At 45.0% G+C, this 17,756-nt stretch overlaps 2 protein-coding genes across 4 annotated transcripts in view; both read right to left on the bottom strand.

The window, feature by feature from the left end:
• LOC308470362 (polycystin-1-like) overlaps positions 1–6,476 on the bottom strand; it is a gene marked incomplete at its 3' end in the record, with an annotated part of 67,445 nt that extends 60,969 nt beyond the window's left edge. For all 3 annotated transcript variants that reach the window (XR_013982392.1, XM_080993521.1, XM_080993522.1), the window contains exons 1-4: positions 4,051–6,476; positions 2,713–2,784; positions 1,581–1,652; positions 382–545 (exon numbers count right to left, since the gene is read on the bottom strand). Coding sequence is in view for 2 of the 3 variants with exons in the window: in XM_080993521.1 (XP_080849647.1) it covers positions 382–545; positions 1,581–1,652; positions 2,713–2,784; positions 4,051–4,598 (856 nt within the window). The remainder of the gene's footprint in view (positions 1–381; positions 546–1,580; positions 1,653–2,712; positions 2,785–4,050) is intronic.
• Positions 6,477–15,650: 9,174 nt separating this feature from the next.
• NHERF1 (NHERF family PDZ scaffold protein 1) overlaps positions 15,651–17,756 on the bottom strand; it is a 58,195-nt gene continuing 56,089 nt past the window's right edge. Inside the window, exon 6 of the mRNA XM_080993978.1 lies at positions 15,651–17,146. Coding sequence (XP_080850104.1) covers positions 16,967–17,146 — 180 coding nt within the window. The 3' untranslated portion in view covers positions 15,651–16,966. The remainder of the gene's footprint in view (positions 17,147–17,756) is intronic.

Genomic DNA, 17,756 nt, shown 5'->3' with positions numbered 1-17,756 from the left:
GGGCACCAGGTTCCTCACCAGGACCACAGCTTTTGTCAGTAGCTTGTTTTGTTTTGGTTTATTTTACAATGCAGATTTTGTGAGAGTAGGCAAACATCTGATAGACTAACAGTGCACGTCTAACCACGGTGTTGGCTTTTACAGAGGAGAGGAAGAAAGCTACTGACATGCAGGGCTTTGGATGAAACAAAACTCCCTTCACCAGCAGTCGGTGGGGTGGGAACTCCCAACAATCACATATTAGATGGATTCCTACCACAGCTACATCCATAAGGCACACCTGAGACGCTCAACAGGGCCCCGAGGTGAAAGAAGAAGAAAAAGCATTGAAGGTGACAACAAACTCTTCCATCTGGCTGGCCAAAAAGCTATTTTACTCACTGCGGGTCAGTGATAAGAGATCCAGTGGTTTGGCGCTGCCAGAAGTGGCTTCCGGGACGCATCGGAGCAATTCTGTGTTGCTTACGAGAACGTGCCTCTCTTGTGCCCACGTCATCAACCAGCGTAAGGAACAGTCATATGTGAAACTGTTGGAGATGAGGTTGCTGTCAGGAAGAAGGGGAAGGCATTTGGGCAAGAAAGTCAGTCACCTCTCTCAGGCTGTACAGAAAACCCGCTGCCACAAAACACACATACCCCCCCAAAAGAGAGCAATGGCCAGCACATTAGCTCTGCTCTTTAACTTCCACACCATTTCAACAGATCATTGTTTAAAGCAATCAGAAATTCTCTGTGTTTACTTTGTCTGTGTAAATAATTCAGTAGGTGAGATGCATTCAGTGACTGCTGTCTAAGGATAAATGATCATGTTCGTACCAAAGCCCCAAATCTTCAATAAGTCCACTCGCTTGTGGATTTCCGTTTAGTAGATCAGTTTGCCATTTGCTAATATTCCTTTTAACAATATCTAAATGTGGGGTGAGACCCAAGTGCCCCTGGTGGGCCTAGAGAAATCCTCTACCCTAAAATGGAAAAGAAAGCAAGATCTCCGCCTTTGAACAGGGCACTACCAAGTCTCTGTTCAAAGCTTTTGAAACAATGGGCTATATCAAGATGAATATATGTTTGCTGTTCCGTAGGTACAAGTGACACCAGCAACAAAAAGCTGCAGCACATGGAATGCTACTGTTCAAAAGCGTTGCCCTTTTCCCAAAATACCCCATTCCATTTTTTGTACTTCTGCAGACCTTGGGCTTCCCCTGAGCCTGAAGATACCTTCCTCTTATGCGTGGCTAATGTTGTTAGACTGCAACTCCCTTCACCATGGACCACTGGCCCTGCTGGCTAGGAGTGATGGGACCGGTGTCCAACAATACCTGGATGACCACAAGCTCCTCACCACTGAGCTAAACCTATCAAGGCAACTACTAATAAGGGAACAAATCTCCTTGACATCTTTCTGTAATGACATCACCAGGGAACCAATAGCTTTCCAGATGTGGCTGGCTCCCATCATACCTGGTCATTGGCCATTATCTGGCAGGCCAAAGGGTTTCCACATGCGGTTTTTAGGCAGGGTGTGAGGGGTATGTAAAGGGGGAAGATTCATAGAAGAGATCGTGCCAGATAATGGTACATACAGAGTCCTCAGTTTGCCCAGGTAGTGGAAGGCTCCCTCCTCAATGGTGTGGATGCAGTTGAAGCTCAGGTCCCTGCAGAATTGAGACCACAAAGAAATGTTGGAAGAAATTACAAGGTCCAAGGAAAGTGTCCATCAGCAAGAAGCAGCATGATGATAACGGAAGGGTAATCAGAAAACTTCAAGGCCTGTCTATTGGTGCAGTAAACTCCAAAAGAGAGTTACAGTGGTACTTCGGGTTAACTACTTAATTCGTTCCGGAAGTCCGTACTTAACCTGAAACTGTTCTTAACCTGAAGCACCACTTTAGCTAAGGGGGCCTCCCGCTGTCACTGCGCCACCGGAGCACGATTTCTGTTCTCATCCTGAAGCAAAGTTCTTAACCTGAAGCACTATTTCTGGGTTAGCGGAGTCTGCAACCTGAAGCGTATGTAACCTGAAGCGTATGTAACCCAAGGTACCACTGTACTACGACTGCGTACACACAGTGCCTTTAAAGCACATTCCCCCCCACCTCAAATAATTCTGGGCACTGTAGTTTGTCCTGCACAGAGTTACAATTCCCAGCAACCCTTAACAAACTACTAACAACCAGAATTTAGACATTCTGCTAGCCACCAGCTTTTGTAATTAAGACTAAATTGGAAAATCATTTCTATGATTGCAAACCTACCAAGTTCATTTCAAACTCTACAGTTTGGACTTTACTATTATAAGTAGGCACGTGGAACCTGTAGCCCTCCAGGTATTACTGGACTTCTATCAGCCCCAGCAGGAGCCCCCAGAGGGAAGGGGCGTGGCAGTGGGGAGGTTGGCGTAGTGTGAATGAACCAGCACCTGCACTGAGCCAATCTCCCCACCAGCTGTTTCCCTGAGCCTCAGCCAGTGCGACCGATGTTCAGGGATAATAATCCAACAACATCTGGAAAGCAACAGCCTAGGCACCCTGGATTATAGAAGCTGAAAAGGAAAGTGGTTTTTTTGGTGCATATTGACATTTCTTGGGTATTTATAACCCCCATATTCACACAGTTGGAATGGGGACAGTAATCTTGGGATTTCACAAATAGGGATGGCGTGGCAAGTGATTTGCAGTACTATGCTGGAGGAGTTTTGTGCAGGAATTCACTTACAATGCTTGGATGTTGGGGTACCCAGCAAGCTCCTCTCTTCGGACTATGCTCAGGTGGTTATGTGAAAGATCACTGCATTCAAAACCAAGAGTGACATTTGTTAACAGCATCTCACAAGCCACGTCTGGCCAACAGCAGTTTGGTTCAATACGGTACCATGCCACATTGTTCTCCATGGTGATCAGTTCACAGTGCAAACTGGCTCCCTATTGCTGAGGCATTCCTTCCTATTCTTAACATAATATGAGCCCCAGGTGTTCCCTTAGATATGATGAAGAGAGACTGTCAGCCGTGCAGATGTATGAGAATCATCTTATTAGTATCATATAAAAGCTAGGAGGCTAGGCAGGACAAGCAGGACAAAGTGGAATTCGTGGAAGCAACATGGGCATGTGAAACAAGCCCCGCAATGTCAAGACATAGTCCTGCCAAAAGAGAACTTTAAACCAGGCCTCAGTCCTGTATACCTGAAGGATCATCTCCACCCCCATCGTTCAGCCAGGACACTGAGATCCAGCGCCGAGGGCCTTCTGGCATTCCCTCACTGTGAGAAGTGAGGTTACAGGGAACCAGACAGAGGGCCTTCTCGGCAGTGGTGCCTACCCTATGGAATGCCCTCCCATCAGATGTCAAGGAAATAAGCAGCTGAAGGCAGCCCTGTTTAGGGAAGTTTTTAATATTTAATGCTGTATTGTTTTTAACACTTGATTGGGAGCTGCCCAGAGTGGCTGGGGAAACTCAGCCAGATGGGTGGGGTATAAATAATAACTTATTATATTATAAAATGCTGCGTGGATGTGATTGTGCTGGTAGCCCAAACTGTAAATCACACAGCATCCCAGATCATCACAACTGTACGGAAACCTTCCTTTGACTTTAATTCTGGCCCTGTACATGTGATTACAGACCTATAAATGAGAGGATGTGGGATTCCCTTGTGAGGTAGACATCAGAGCTTTGTATACCCTTTCAAGGGTGGTTGCTCGGTGGTAATTTGCCTCGATAAATTAACGATGCCTGTTTTCTTCCCGGTCCCTTTCCCTGAGGGCTCTGTGCCTTGAGCTGAGGGGTCAGGAGCCAACACGTGCAGTCAGAGGAGCGAGCATTCTTTGGCAAGCTCCTAGGGTCAGCTCCATCTGACCCAAACATTCTCTCAGTGCTTACTCCCATGAGACGGCACCACTCAGCACCAGTGAACATGTTTCAACTCCCTCCCTGTGAGTCATCACAGGCTCGCAGGGAAAGGAGCATCTGCTACAATCTCTAAAGCATCCCTCCCACTCCCCCCCCCCACACACTGGATATCGCTGCGCAAAACCACCTCAGCAGCTTACTTACAGGATTGTTTTGTTCAGTGAGCAGGGATCTTCTGTCGGGATTTCCAGCAACCCCAGATGAGAGCAGTTCACCATTGTGACTGTGCAGGCACACTTTGCTGGGCACAGGATTGCTAGGGCCTCTTCCTTCTCCTGTTGGCATCTGGCTCTGATCAACAAGGTTGCCCTCTGCATTCCTCCAAGGCCCTCTGAAACCTGGTGCCTTTCCTTTTCCCTCAACCCCTGGCTTTGGCCTTTCCAAGGATCTACTACCTTGCATTTAGCAGAGCTCCATTGCTTGAGTGGCTTCGCCTTAGCTCCTGTTTCCCCTGCTGCTGATGTTGCAGCAGTACTGTCCCCTGGAAACGTTGACATTTCACCTGTGCAGAGACTGCAAAGCAGTAGGGCCACACAGAGGAGGGCACTGGAATGGCAGAAGATAGCCCTGTGGTCAGGTGGCCTACTGGCTACTGTTTCTTTGGAAGGCCAGAGCTTATTTAGTGTGGTGAAGCAGTGCAAACCCATGGTGAGCAAAACCAAACAGTGCAGAAAGAACACAACGCCCAGCATTTTTCAGATCTGCCCCACTGCTGCCAAGCTACTATTTCCAAAGTATTTCTGGCTTAATTCGCAATACAAATAAAAAACCTTGCTTCCTCAAACCAATGGTCTCTCTAGTTCCCTGCCCTGTTTCTCAGGTAGGGCGTTATATTGGATGGCACTGAGTTAACTAAGCAGAAGGAGGAAATCAAACAAAGGATCACTTTGCTGTAATTTGATTTCTCGGGAAATCCGTGTAGAGAAAGCTATTAGATTTACAGTAATTTTTACCTTCCTGTTGGCCAGAAATGTACTTTGCCACTTTGCTCTTTTCAAATTTCTGCCAGGTGGATTTTCTACAGCCCTCCGCTGCACAAATGTGTTTAATCTCGCTCTCTGCTTCAAATCATTTTTAACAGAAGCAGGAGATAAGAGGCAGAGGAGGACGTCAAGCAAGTCGCAACGAGTTTACTATAAATACGACCAAGTTGTGCCCAAAGCATGGCAGGTGCCTCGGAATAGCCACTTCATCATATCCAGACCCATGTGGCTTCTTCTCATCTACAAAAACGATGGCTGTGTTGGCATATATTCAGCAGTGCCACAAGTTGAACACTCCTTGCAAAGAGTCTTTTCACCACCTGGCATGCCACGTCACTGCCATCCAACAAGGAAGCGCCATCATGAAGGACTAATGTGGCAAACGGTATGTCATACATATGCACAAAGTGAATTAGCTGAGACTGTCTTCCAGCCTGTTGACCCTGTTCAGCTCACAAAAGCAACAAGAGAGGAAGCTGTGATCCAGCTTGACTACTCCATTTACTTCGAAAAAATGCGGAGAAATTGTTATCTTCCCCACAAAGAGGGGAGACAACTTCTAATGCTGTTTGTTGACTTTTCATCAGCTCAGGAGTTTAGATTAAGGGAGTCCTGCTTTGCACAGATGCTCACACCCACCAAGTTATACCTTGTAAATCCTTTTTCTTCCTCATCACCTCCCTTCCCCAGCTGCTGTCATCCGTTGTCCTCTGTTGACATGGCAGCACTATTGCCATCCTGCAGTTAAGCCCAGAAATTATATTGCATTCCTTCGATGCGTTGTCCTGGTGCTCTAGTTTAAAAGAAAAGAGCCTTCCAAGAATTAAAAGCACACTTTGAATCCTCCATCTAGACTAGGCTTGGCTACATAGTGGAGATGGCCTGGCTGCTTTGGGACTTGCAACAATTTCCAGGGAAGGTCAGCAAGTCCTGCAGGAGGTTGTTCCTGATGTGCCGGCTTTGGTGTCCTGGTTGGAGCTGTGCAGTGGCTGACGATGAGCCAAAAGCCTTTCCTCACACAACTGCAGGCTGCTTTCTTTCCATCAGCGCTCCCTCTCTTTATCCACACCCCCCCCCACACACAGCAGGGACCTCTGAGAAACTCCTACATGCTTTGTCCAGCTACTTTCAGATCAGCCAGCGAGAGCTTCCAAGAGAAGTGTAGCAAATTCCCTCCCCTGCTTAGCATCTCGCCCTCCCTAACAAGCAGACAAGCAGTTTCCAACATGCAGAGCTGGCAGAGAGAGAAGAGGCAGGGGAATATGAAAAGATTCATTGCACGAAAAAAATGTCCTTGATGTGTTTGAGATTTGACCTTGCACTCGCTGGCCTGAGAATATCCCTGAAATCTAAGGAGCCTACATCTAAGCAGCAGGTGTGCAGAAGATTGTCCCACCGTCCTCTTAGCCGACAAGTTACTTTTACCTACAAAAGACAGAAGTTTAGGGCACGGATGGGGAGCCTCAGGCCAAGGAATGTGGCCCTCCAAACTTCCTTCAGTGTTTTTACCTAGCTAGAATGTGTCTTTGAACTCTGATCATGCCTCTCACTTGCCTTGATGGAATACAGAGGGGCTTGGTTGTGTGTGTGTGTCCAAACTAGCCTGCTGTATAAAGGTGAAATTTGTATTAATTACTCCACCCATTTTTGCCTCTGGTCTTGTCTACCTGTTGGCATGCAGCTCCCAGAAGATGGCCCCTGGGCTGCAAAAATGTTCCCCATCCCTGGGTTTAGGAAGGGCCATTTTTACAGTTGTGAATGAAGCCAAATGGTTCACAACCACTCTTTGGCTGTGTACGTGCACATTGCCAGCTTAAATCACAGCTAAGATTCCCCCCCCCCCTCAAATTGTGGAAAAACACATCAAAATGCAGTATTTCATAAGAAATAACAGGACAGGTACAGGAGAACTATGGATTGTGGCTAATGTCATCCATAGGCCACTACCCAAACTAGCAGTGAGACCGCACTGGTTGCAGAGTAAACAGGAGTGTGTACACAGCCTCTGACAGTCCAAATGTGTGTGTGCGGACTTGAGATTCAGTGGGACTTACTCTCAAGTAAATATGAATAGCATAAAAATACTTCCACATGTAGGATTTATTGAGGGGTGTCAGGCACAACAATTCATTTTCCTAGCACCCGACACTTGCTGCCCTCACAAGGACCAGGCTGACCTAAGAACATTAGCATGATACACACAAGAATTTCTACAATAGTTAAAATTGTTAGCAGGACTGGAATATCACTTGTAGTTTAAGGGTGAATTCTGGACACAGTGGAGATGTAAAAGATTTGGATCATCATAAAAGATGCAGGAGGGAATAATAGGACCCACAAAGGGGAGGATGGAAGTCCAGGAGATTCCTTGGAATCTTGTTTTTATGATTTATGTTTGATATATCTCTGTAAAATTTTAATTTGAAAAACCAAATAAATAAATTTATATAGAAAACAGAATTTCTACAGTCATGGGTTGTGTTGCAGAAGGAAATGATGTTAAAGCTCTGGGGTGTGCCTCCTCTTACTACTTACTGGCTATTTTTGCTTTTTAAGAAATGGGTGCTTGGAGACTTAGGGAACTTAAGCAGGAGAAAAATAATAATTTTACAACAAAATTGGTAAAACGAACGGTGTTGGGAAATAGAATTCTTTCAAGAAAGTGTGTTGTTGTTGTTGTTGTTGTGTGTGTGTGTGTTTTCACTCACTCACTCACTCACTCACTCAGTGGTTGTCACAGGCTTCCAATTCTGAACAAGATGTTAAAATAACAACTTAAGATTTTCTCCAGAAAATCTATCCCCACCCCCCAGGCTGAATGGAGACCCAAGTAAATTGTTCCCTCACAACTCCACTTCTCCTGCCTCAAATTCAGCTTCCCAATTCTCACTTGTCTGTATACTATTAAAAGGCACTATCTTTCACTCTAAGCTCAGAGCTTCTTTCTCTGGCTGTAGATATTTCCTCAGGGTGAATCACACACACACAGCTCAGAAGCTATACTCTTATCCCTCTTGAACCCCAAGAACCAAAAACTCTCAGCTGCCTTTTCTTTTTCCCTCACAAAGTGCTTGTCTCCACCCCCTTCTGGCTAACTGTGCCCACAGCCAATCAGAACGAGGCTCCGGCCCAGTACTTTGTAAGCCACATCACTCTGGTGGAATTCCACGGCACTGCACCACCAACCAACCTCTGGTCTACTTGGCACTTTCTGTCACAGTGATCCTCAGGAATAGAAAAATGGCCCTGGACAGTTGATGCTCTCACCCCTACGCACCGTCTCCTGTGAGCTCCCTGGAGTGAGATTCTTTTTTTTTTTATATATAATGATATTTATTAAAGTTTCACAAAAATACATGAAAATACAAAACAAAGAAAAAAGTATAAAGTTTTAAAATACAGCAAAAAAGTAGAAAATAAGAAAAAACATACAAAATAAAACAGTTAAAAACACAATAATGTTCCATAACCTATCTTCCTTACTCTTATTTCCCCGGACCTCCTCATACCTCCCTTCTTTGTATTCCAATTCAATTTGTTGGTTCAGCAAATCCTTACCATTAATCTTTTACCCAATTGTTAACCTTTTTTTTTCCCATGTCTCTTAAAGCATTACAGGTAAAAACCTCTTAGTTTCTATCCAACATCCTTCTAAAGTTCCTTAATTTTGCAATATTTCTGTAAATAGTCCTTAAATTTTTTCCAGTCTTCTTTCACCGACTCTTCTCCCTGGTCTCGGATTCTGCCAGTCATTTCCGCCCTGGAGTGAGATTCTTGCTCAGAACATCCCCACTAAACTGGGCTTGTCCTGGCTCACTAAACTGAAGCAGCAGCAAATTGCAGAAACAGATATTTAATTGGGTAAACAGCAACCCCAAATGGCTACACATCCAGGTAAGAAACAGGTTTGTAGAGGCAGTAGGGAGCGATCTGTTTGTACCAGGCTGAATAGGCTTACTTGTTGATGCCATCTCCTTTTTTTAAATAACTTTTTTATTCAAAATTAAAACAAAACATATTATCCAGAAACATATCATCCTTATTCCCCCCCCATTTTTCCTCCCTCCCCCCACAGAAACCCCCCACCCGCCGACTTCCCTCAGTTCCAGTCTTTGATTTCTCTAAAAATGCTGTTTTCTGCATGTTACACAGTTGTATAGATTCTCAAACTATTTAGCTGATTATTATCAATAAAAAGTTTGTGAATGTTTATTCAAAGCCAGCCAAGGAGTCCAGTTCGCTTTGTTGCATCTTCAGATACTTTGTAAAGGGTTCCCATTCATCTTTAAAGTCACAGTTATCCTTGTCCCGTAGCTTGTATGTCAGTTTTGCCAGTTCTGCATAGTCCATCAATTTTTCTTGCCATGATTCTTTAGCTGGGATTGATTCTTTAGTTGTTGATGCCATCTCCTGATCCAGAAGCGAATCCCCTAAAAAATCCCCAACCCTGCTGTTATACTCAGGTCCCACAGTTAGTGGCCCAGAAAGCCCATTTGTTATGTTCCTGCAACCAGTAGATTTGGGAACCACCAAAGCATCCTTACTCCTGAGAGCCAGTGTGGTGTAGTGGTTAGGAGCAATAGACTCGTAATCTGGTGAACCGGGTTCGCTTCCCCGCTCCTCCACATGCAGCTGCTGGGTGACCTTGGGCTAGTCACACTTCTCTGAAGTCTCTCAGCCCCACTCACCTCACAGAGTGTTTGTTGTGGGGGAGAAAGGGAAAGGAGATTTTTAGCCGCTTTGAGACTCCTTAGGGTAGTGGTAAAGCGGGATATCAAATCCAAACTCCTCCTCCTCCTCCTCTTCTTCTTCTTCTTCACATCTACTTGCATTTGCCAAAATGCCAGTCAAGAGATGGCTTCCCCCAAAAGAATCTTGAGAAGTAGAGTTTCCCCAGGAAGTGGGATTGACTGTTCAACCACTCTGAGAATTTCAGCTCTGTGCAGGGGAAAAAAGGGGTCTCCTAACAACTCTCAGCACCCTTAACAAACTACAGTTCCCAGAATTCTATGCAGGGAGCCACGATGGTTTAAAGTGGTACAATACCGCTTTCAGTGCATAGTATCAAAGAGGCCTTTATAAATATGTTGTAGACACTTGGGCCAAGCACATGCCACAAGGTGGCAGCCGTGGAGCAAGATGTGTGTTCCAGCTCCCAGGAGGTGCTACTTTAAGGCAAGGGGAGGGCAAATATGAAAAAATATGAAAGCAGCTGCAAAGTATTGGGGGCACCCAAAAAAGTCTCAAAGAGATGCTTGAAAGTCAAAAGCAAGGATGCCTGCTTCATTTCTGCTGGGAGAGTGCTCCACAGCATGGGACTTGCAAAACAAAGTTTCTAGCAGACCAACTTCCAGAGCACAGAGACCAAGCCAAGACTGAAGATCTTCTGTGGAAACCCTGTTGGTCACTCTGTGGCTAGTGGACTGTCACTTGGTGACAATATGTGAGTGGGATTTCTTCATGGAACAACGCTGAATTGCCATTTATTCTGATTCAGTGTCAAGGAGCAAGTTTTTGTGGGGAAAGCAGCACTGGGTAAAAAGAAAAACAGTGCTGGGACACTGCTTTAAAGCGCAGACCTGTGCCTAGAAAGCAGGGGGCAAAAAGCAGGATGAGCCCTAAGTTGGGTGCATTAATTTCAGTAGGTCTACTCTGAGTAAAACTTCGTGGACCACCATCCAGAGTTACCCTGTCTACTTATCAATAAAACATCCCTCAAGACTGCCCAGCTCCCCCACTAAATGTCAGCCAGCCAGCCAGTCCAATTTTATTGTTGGGTGAGAGTGGTTAACAAGACTACAGATGCAATTAAGAGACAACACCACCCTAGATCAACACAGCAAGAATACAAATGGTTTGGCCCACGCCAAAACAAACCGATGCATTGCACTTGCAGATTGAAAGTCCACAAAACCTATCCATAAGATTGCACAGACTACATCATCTGAGGAACATGGCCCTTATAGGTTTTCCCTGCTGCAAGTTATGCGGCTTCCGGGACAATCCTATGCACATTCCATTACTCAGAAAGAAGTTCCATTGTCTTCAGTGGGGCTTACATGCAGGTAGAGCATGCACAGGAATGTAGGCTTTGTTGGGAGCACTCCGTGTATACTCTTGTCCAGTCAAATCCATCAAGGATCTTTGTGCTTTTTATCCCACGGTTTATTCGCACCCATTGAAAGCCATCTGTCTTGCTATGCACTGAAATACATTTTCAGCCCCAATGTATATAAAACCCTGATGGGCATCTACAAATAGAGATCATCTGCTTCTGGAACAACAAGGACATTTGGCTACTCTTTACAAAGAGCTTTTCTCCTGATCAAAATAGCAACAATGTGTGGGGGGGACTGGGGACGGGGGACAGAAAACCCAGATTGAGGCCACGGATGTTAGGGGGGAAAACTTCCCTGCTGCACTCATTATATGGATTCAAATATGGAAATTATCAACGGGAAATGGAAATGGAATGAGTTTATACAACATGTAGCAGGCTATTAACATTTACATAAGCACTAGGACAATAACACTATACCACTTTATACAGGAATGTATGGGAATATCGCATATTGCTCTTTTTTGTATATTTTCGCTTTTGTAAGTATCCTTGTTGTTTTTCTCCCTCTCACTTTCCCTTTTTTCTGTATCACTCTTATTTCTTTTAACTGAAATCACCTTAATAAAATATAAATGATATGGATTCAAAAATGCATACTGATGCTATTTATGTTTTATTTTAAAACGATACAATTACTAATTATAAATTGCTTGTAAAATTATATTGTTAATCGTAATAACTTATTCACAACAATTACCGGTACTAAATGTGTGATTATTGACACATTTGTTATGGCCCCAAAGAGAACTGTCAAACTTTTGTTATTATTTAAAAAGAATGTACGGGACCTACTGCCTCTCCATCCACCTATCATGGACTCTCAATAGATGCCAGATCTCTCAGCCCTTTTGCACCACAGAGTTGCATTTATCAGCCACATTCCTAGATGGGGCATTTTGCGGGGAGGTGCCTACAGAGCATCTTGTGACGCCAATAGAGTTGTGACAGCTTGTAACTGATGCCTCTCATATTGTCTTTAGGAGCAAGCATCCCACGCTAAGACTCTCTCCGTGCTGCAGGGGGAACGCACTAGAACGATCAGTGGAGCTTACGGGAAGAGTTCTCTGGGGAGCTATCCCAGTCAGGGAGAGATTATAGAGCTGATATAGCCAACCTCCCTCCCCTTTCCTAACCATGGGGATTACAGCGCTTTAATAATCCACAGACATTATTAACCCATGGAAGGGCTGACTGGGCCCCCTCCAGCCCCTGCTGTTTTTGTGGCTGAAGCTAATCGCCCTGGGATTAGCATTCTCAAGCAATTATTCTGCATCACGTATAAATTTCGTCTACAAAATCAAAGGCGGACAGGGTAAAATGATCCCGTTTTGTCGTTATGAGCTAGGTGGACCAATGGTACATATAGAAAGCTGACCATTGGCCCATCTGGCACTGGTCTGGCAGCAGCACTCCATGGTTTTCTGAATGGATTCCCCCCCCCCCCGAGTCTACTTGGGAGATGCCAGGAATTGAACCCAGGACTTTCTTCAGGAAAAACTGATGCTCTACCACTTTGCTATGGCCCTTCCCTGAATAGAATCGTAGTGTTGGAAGGGACCTTGAGGATCATGTAGTCCAACTCTCTGCAAAAGTGCAGTTGTACCGTACAGGGATAGAACCTGCCTCTGTACAAGGGAGCTTCCTTGTGCTTCTAGCCAGTCAGAAGCATTCTCATCTGGACCAGTTGAAGTGTATTGGTTTGCTTCCACCTTCTGCAGAGATATTCGAACCTTTCAGCTTACTAAAGGGCTTTCCCAACCTGTGGCTCTCAGCTGGGAGTGAGGATGGGAACCTCTTGGAGTAGCTTTTAGTCTTTTGGACTAAAACTTCCCATCAACCCCAGCCAGCACAGCCACAGTGTAGCTCAAAACATCTGAAGGACACCATTACAGAATGAAAATCCCCTTGAAGGTAAAAGACACAAGTGGCCACCACCAAAAAGTCTGTCACCACTTGCAGGGGATGGAGGAATTGGAAAACGGGCCTCAGGAAGATCTTAAAGAGGCAAGTTGATGTGAAAGTAGTGCTAGCATTTTGAATTCTCCTAAGGAACAGACCAGGTGAAGCTTTTGAAACAATGGTCCGGAAAGGTTGTGGTACTGGTTTCTCCCCCTCTTCTCTGTGTGCTTAAAGTGCTACCTTTTAACATTGCCAAATGCTGTGTGGATTTGTTTTGACTTAATTCTGTAAGTTTTAAACTGCCCTGGATGTTTTCTTTTACCTCAGAGCAGTACAGAAATGTTTTAAACCACAGCACCACTCTGTCTAGTCAGAAAAAAAGGCCTTCATAGTTGCAGCACGAATGGCTTTTGCTGACCAGTAGCACACAACCACCATGTATCAAATAACTTCCTAGCATCCTTCCTGTACATAATATTGTTCCTCAATTCCAGCACAGGGAGCAACCGAATGTAGGGTGCCTTTGGGCACCAGCCTCACCGTGTGTCCTGAGAAATCACTGGGTCAGCACTTTGCAACTGGAATGCTCTCTATTCTATGGCTTCATCTGTAGCAAAAGAGAAGACCTGGCTCTGAACTGTGGTAGACTCCACCGCAGCTTCACACACTTGAATCAGGGTTAGACAGGGGCAGAGAGAAAATTGCTGTTCACAATCAGGAACCTGCAGTGATACTTTGGAGGGGATGGGAAAACACACACACACACACACACACACACACACACACACACACTAGCAATTTTATAAAACTTGCACCTATATGGCCTGCAGTAACTTATTTTCTAAAACATCCAAGCTGTTAAAAGTATTCTACAAATTGTCCCTTCCCCCTCCCCCTTTTTAAAGGTGCCAATAAGAATTGCTTGGTTGGTGCTTTTATATTTTCAGTCATTTATTAGCCATGCATAGCACAGAATTAGCTATTCGGTCACCAGAGCAGAAGAACATGTTGATGCTTTCAGCAACTCACAAGTGGCCTCTTGGCAAATTTGCTTTATGGTCTAACCTACTGTGCACTCTTTGCAACTGTATGAACTTACCTGCCAGACCTGCCGATTAGGCAGCCTTTGGGAATTGCCAGTTGCTCTGATTCAGTGGTAAAACACAGGTTTTCCCAGGGAAGGTGTGGGACACACATACACGGAAAACCCAGACCTGTTTCCTAGAAATGCAGCAGAAAAGGACGTGTGGAAGAACCCGAGTTTCTTATTATTATAATAATTCATTATTACGGTCAGAGACCAGCTTGAGCCTGATTTTCCTGGGTAACAGCTGCTCTTGAGCTCAATGCACGGCATTTTACAGCCCACTGGGTTCTCTTTGTACAAATTTGTTGTTGTTATTATTATAGAAAGAAAGCTGGTCAAGTTCTACAGAAGCTGCTGGTTCTTCTCTGTACAGCAACAAACAGGTTCTCAGCTGCAACAAAGGAGCAGCAGTGTAAAAGATTCAATAGCCACTGCAGCTCTCAAGAAACCCACTGCTTTTAAAACAGTTGGCGATCCCGCAAATGCAAATCCCCCTCTGGACAAAGCAACTCCATGCCCCAGTGAGCACATGAGAAAAATGGGTGGCATGGGATTGGGTGGGTAAGACAGCCCCCCCCCCCCCCGTTGCATTTCCTTGCCAAGTCTTTTCCTAATGGCCACCCCAACGACATGGCTTCGGCCTGCAGCGTGAGTAAATGCATGGCTGTTGCAACAGCGAAACTGTGGATGCCTTCCCCCAGGGGAGGAAAAAGTGTTGCAAAACAAGCTTCTTATGAAGGGAAGGATACAAACTGAAATAAGAATAGGATAATGTACAGTGACTTGCGATCTCAATCACACGAAGTCTGTAGTCCGCTGGCAGTAGGAGTACGATATGGGCATGTCTTTAAATTAACATCTTACATTAAAAACCAGAAAGTACCAAATTATCGAAGGCTTTTCACCAAAGCCAGACTAAACGTTTTTCCTTCTGCAGTGTTGGATGGCAGGTTGAGAGGAGTTCCCTACCAGGACAGACTTTGCTCGTGTGCTCAAGACATTGATTCCATAAAACATATTTTGTTGCACTGTTCAAAATATGAGCAAGCCAGGGCTGAACTGATATTACCCTTGCTGGTACCTTTCCCGGGAAAATCAGAGGCTCACTATGTCAGGTTCCTATTGGAAGACCGGACAAACGCTAAAACATTAGCAGTGGCAAAGTTTTTATCGGTGGTTGCATGAACCAATGATCCCTATATTCTGAACAAAATGCTTGTTTAACCTGGAGGTAGGCTGTATGAATTGTGTATTGCTTTGTAACGATTTGTTGGGTCTCTGGACCGTAATAAAGATTGAATTGAATTGAAATAAGAATGGTGATGCTGATTGTGATTGCTGTGCTTGGAGATTGGTATAAATTCCAACCCACTCCCAGAAACACCCCCACTCTCATCTCCACCCTGACCTGCACAAATGGTCATCGTACGTTGAACCAATAAAGATTCTGCTGGAGGGTTGGGTGGTGGCATTATTGTACTGGAGTTCATCCTGTTGACATGAACCAGCTCCTGGTAATGAATTGAGAGCTCGGGAGAGCGAGGCTGGAAGGCCAGTAGGGGTTGACCGCTCACATGCTGTGCTGAGCTTTCCCACAAGGCTCTGGAACTTTACAAAGATTTAAACATAAAATAAGCACGCGCACACAAAAAAATCAAGGTGACTTTTTCCCTTCTGGTAAACAGGGTTCTTTTTTTTTTCTTCTCTTGCATTTTTCATAACAAACAATCAAGGAAAACAAGAACAAAACACATCCGTAGAGGAGGAATAATTTCCATAACATACACAACAGACAGAGGAGAAAGAGAGCTATAATTAGAAAACATTCCAGAAAATGAAACAGTTTATATATAAACTGTTAATTAAGCATTATCATAAAAAAAACCCTGATTGGCTCCATCTCCAGGAATGAGAGTTGAAGACAGGATATTATTTCCTGGCTGCTTTCAGTTGCTGTATTAGACCAGAAGATTCCCCCCTCTCAGCCAAAACAAGAACCACACCACCCCCCACAGGATTCCAGTCAGAGCAGTTTCCAAGGGTTCCGTCTTACTATCAGAAAGCTTTGAAATACATACAGGAAGTGGTGCAACAAGTTCATGGGTCTTACCCCATAGATAATTTTACCATTGATTGCTTTAAAGAAAATTCTTTTTAAAAATAAAAATGAAAATGGAGTGTCAGGGACGGACATTCCAGTCAAAGGAAAACGGTTCCTTGTGAAGAGGAGAGGACGTGTGCTCACAACCCCCACCCAATGGCTGCTGGAAGTCAAAATTAGGGTTTTAAGCACTCAAATTTAATGAAAGGCTCAAGTCAGCATCCAACAGGGTATCTCTGCGATGAGAACCTACATGGGGCTATTGGTTTTAGGTGGCTGGTTTCAGATACCACTTTGAATTTAGGAAGGGCTAAGCACCACAAGTTTTTCTCCTCAATCCCCAACCCTGGCAACCTCAAAAATCTTATTGTGAACATGTGTTTCCCACAAAAAATCCAATTGAATTGGGGGGGGGGGGTGAGAGAACAAAAGATCAGCATGTTTCTCCTCAGACCTAACAGGCCACAGTACGCTCTCCCTCCACCCCCTCCATGGGCTCAGTATGGACACCACATTAGTTTCAGGCTCACAGAAACCCTCACCACAAACTCACATGGAACTTACTCAGCTATTTATAGACAGTGTATAAAAGTGTCTCGTCATTCTCTTTTTTAAAAAATAGAATTGCTTCTCCAGAATTGTGCAGGAGTAGTCATGATGCCATTTTGTTTTTCTTCAGATTACAGAGGACAGTGTAAGATCCTGCCCCTGTTCCCCTGGCAAAGAGAGGGGAAGAGGGGAGTGGGTGGGTGGGGGGAATAACCCCCTCCTCCAGGGGGAAAAAATGGGAGGGGCAGGAGAAAAAGCTGGCCCGGTTGGCTGGGCCTTGCCCCTGCACCACCTCCTCCCGGCTTGCGGGATGGGATACTTCACAGGTTGCTGAAGAGTTCGTTCTTCTTGCTCCAGTCCATCTGCGGCGCCCTTTTGCTGGTGCGTTTTTGGTGAGCTCGCTCCTTGGCTACGGCCAGCGGGATGTCCAAGTCAAGAACTGGGTCGGATACGGAGCTGTGCTTCTCTCCCTTCTCTTGAGAGTTGAGCTGCAAGGGTGACTGGGCAGCAAAGAGAAAAAGCAAGAAGAAGTTGGCCAAGAGGAATCGCTGCGGACCCCACCTAAGCTTCCACGTACAGCTCAAGGCCAAGGCACCCAAGGTTTTTTCCACACAAGTTTCTTGTTTCCTACCACTGTTGCTAACAGGGTTGTTGTTGTTAAATTAAGAGCATTAGAAAGAGCTCTGCTGGATCAGGCCAGCGGAGGCCCATCAAGGCTCAGAATCCTGTTCTCACAATGGCCAACCCAATGCCTCTGTGAAGGCCACAAGCAAGACCTAAATGCAATAGCCACCCTCCCAGTTTGTGATTCCTAGAAACTGGCATTCAGAGGCATGTTGCCTCCCAACAGTGGAAGCACAACGTATTTAATATAATGACAATTAAATTGATAGTGATCAGATTATCAAAGCTGTGTGTCCTAGCCATCCCAACTGCACCTCCCCCTGTCTCCACGTTTTCCCCCCACATACACACCCAAGTCAGAAAGGAGTATCATGCCACAGCTAGTTAAAAGATAGAGTAAGGAGGGGGTAGACACGAAAGGTGTGCATTGAAATAAGTAGGTCCAATAATTTACACTTGGTTGCCTGGCAGAATTAAAAGTGGACC

The sequence above is a fragment of the Podarcis pityusensis genome, assembly GCF_964106645.2.
Source record: "Podarcis pityusensis genome assembly, chromosome: 2".
NCBI classification, from domain to species: domain Eukaryota; kingdom Metazoa; phylum Chordata; class Lepidosauria; order Squamata; family Lacertidae; genus Podarcis; species Podarcis pityusensis.
Note: the sequence above shows the minus strand (reverse complement) of the source record. Positions and strands in the feature narration are given on the sequence as shown.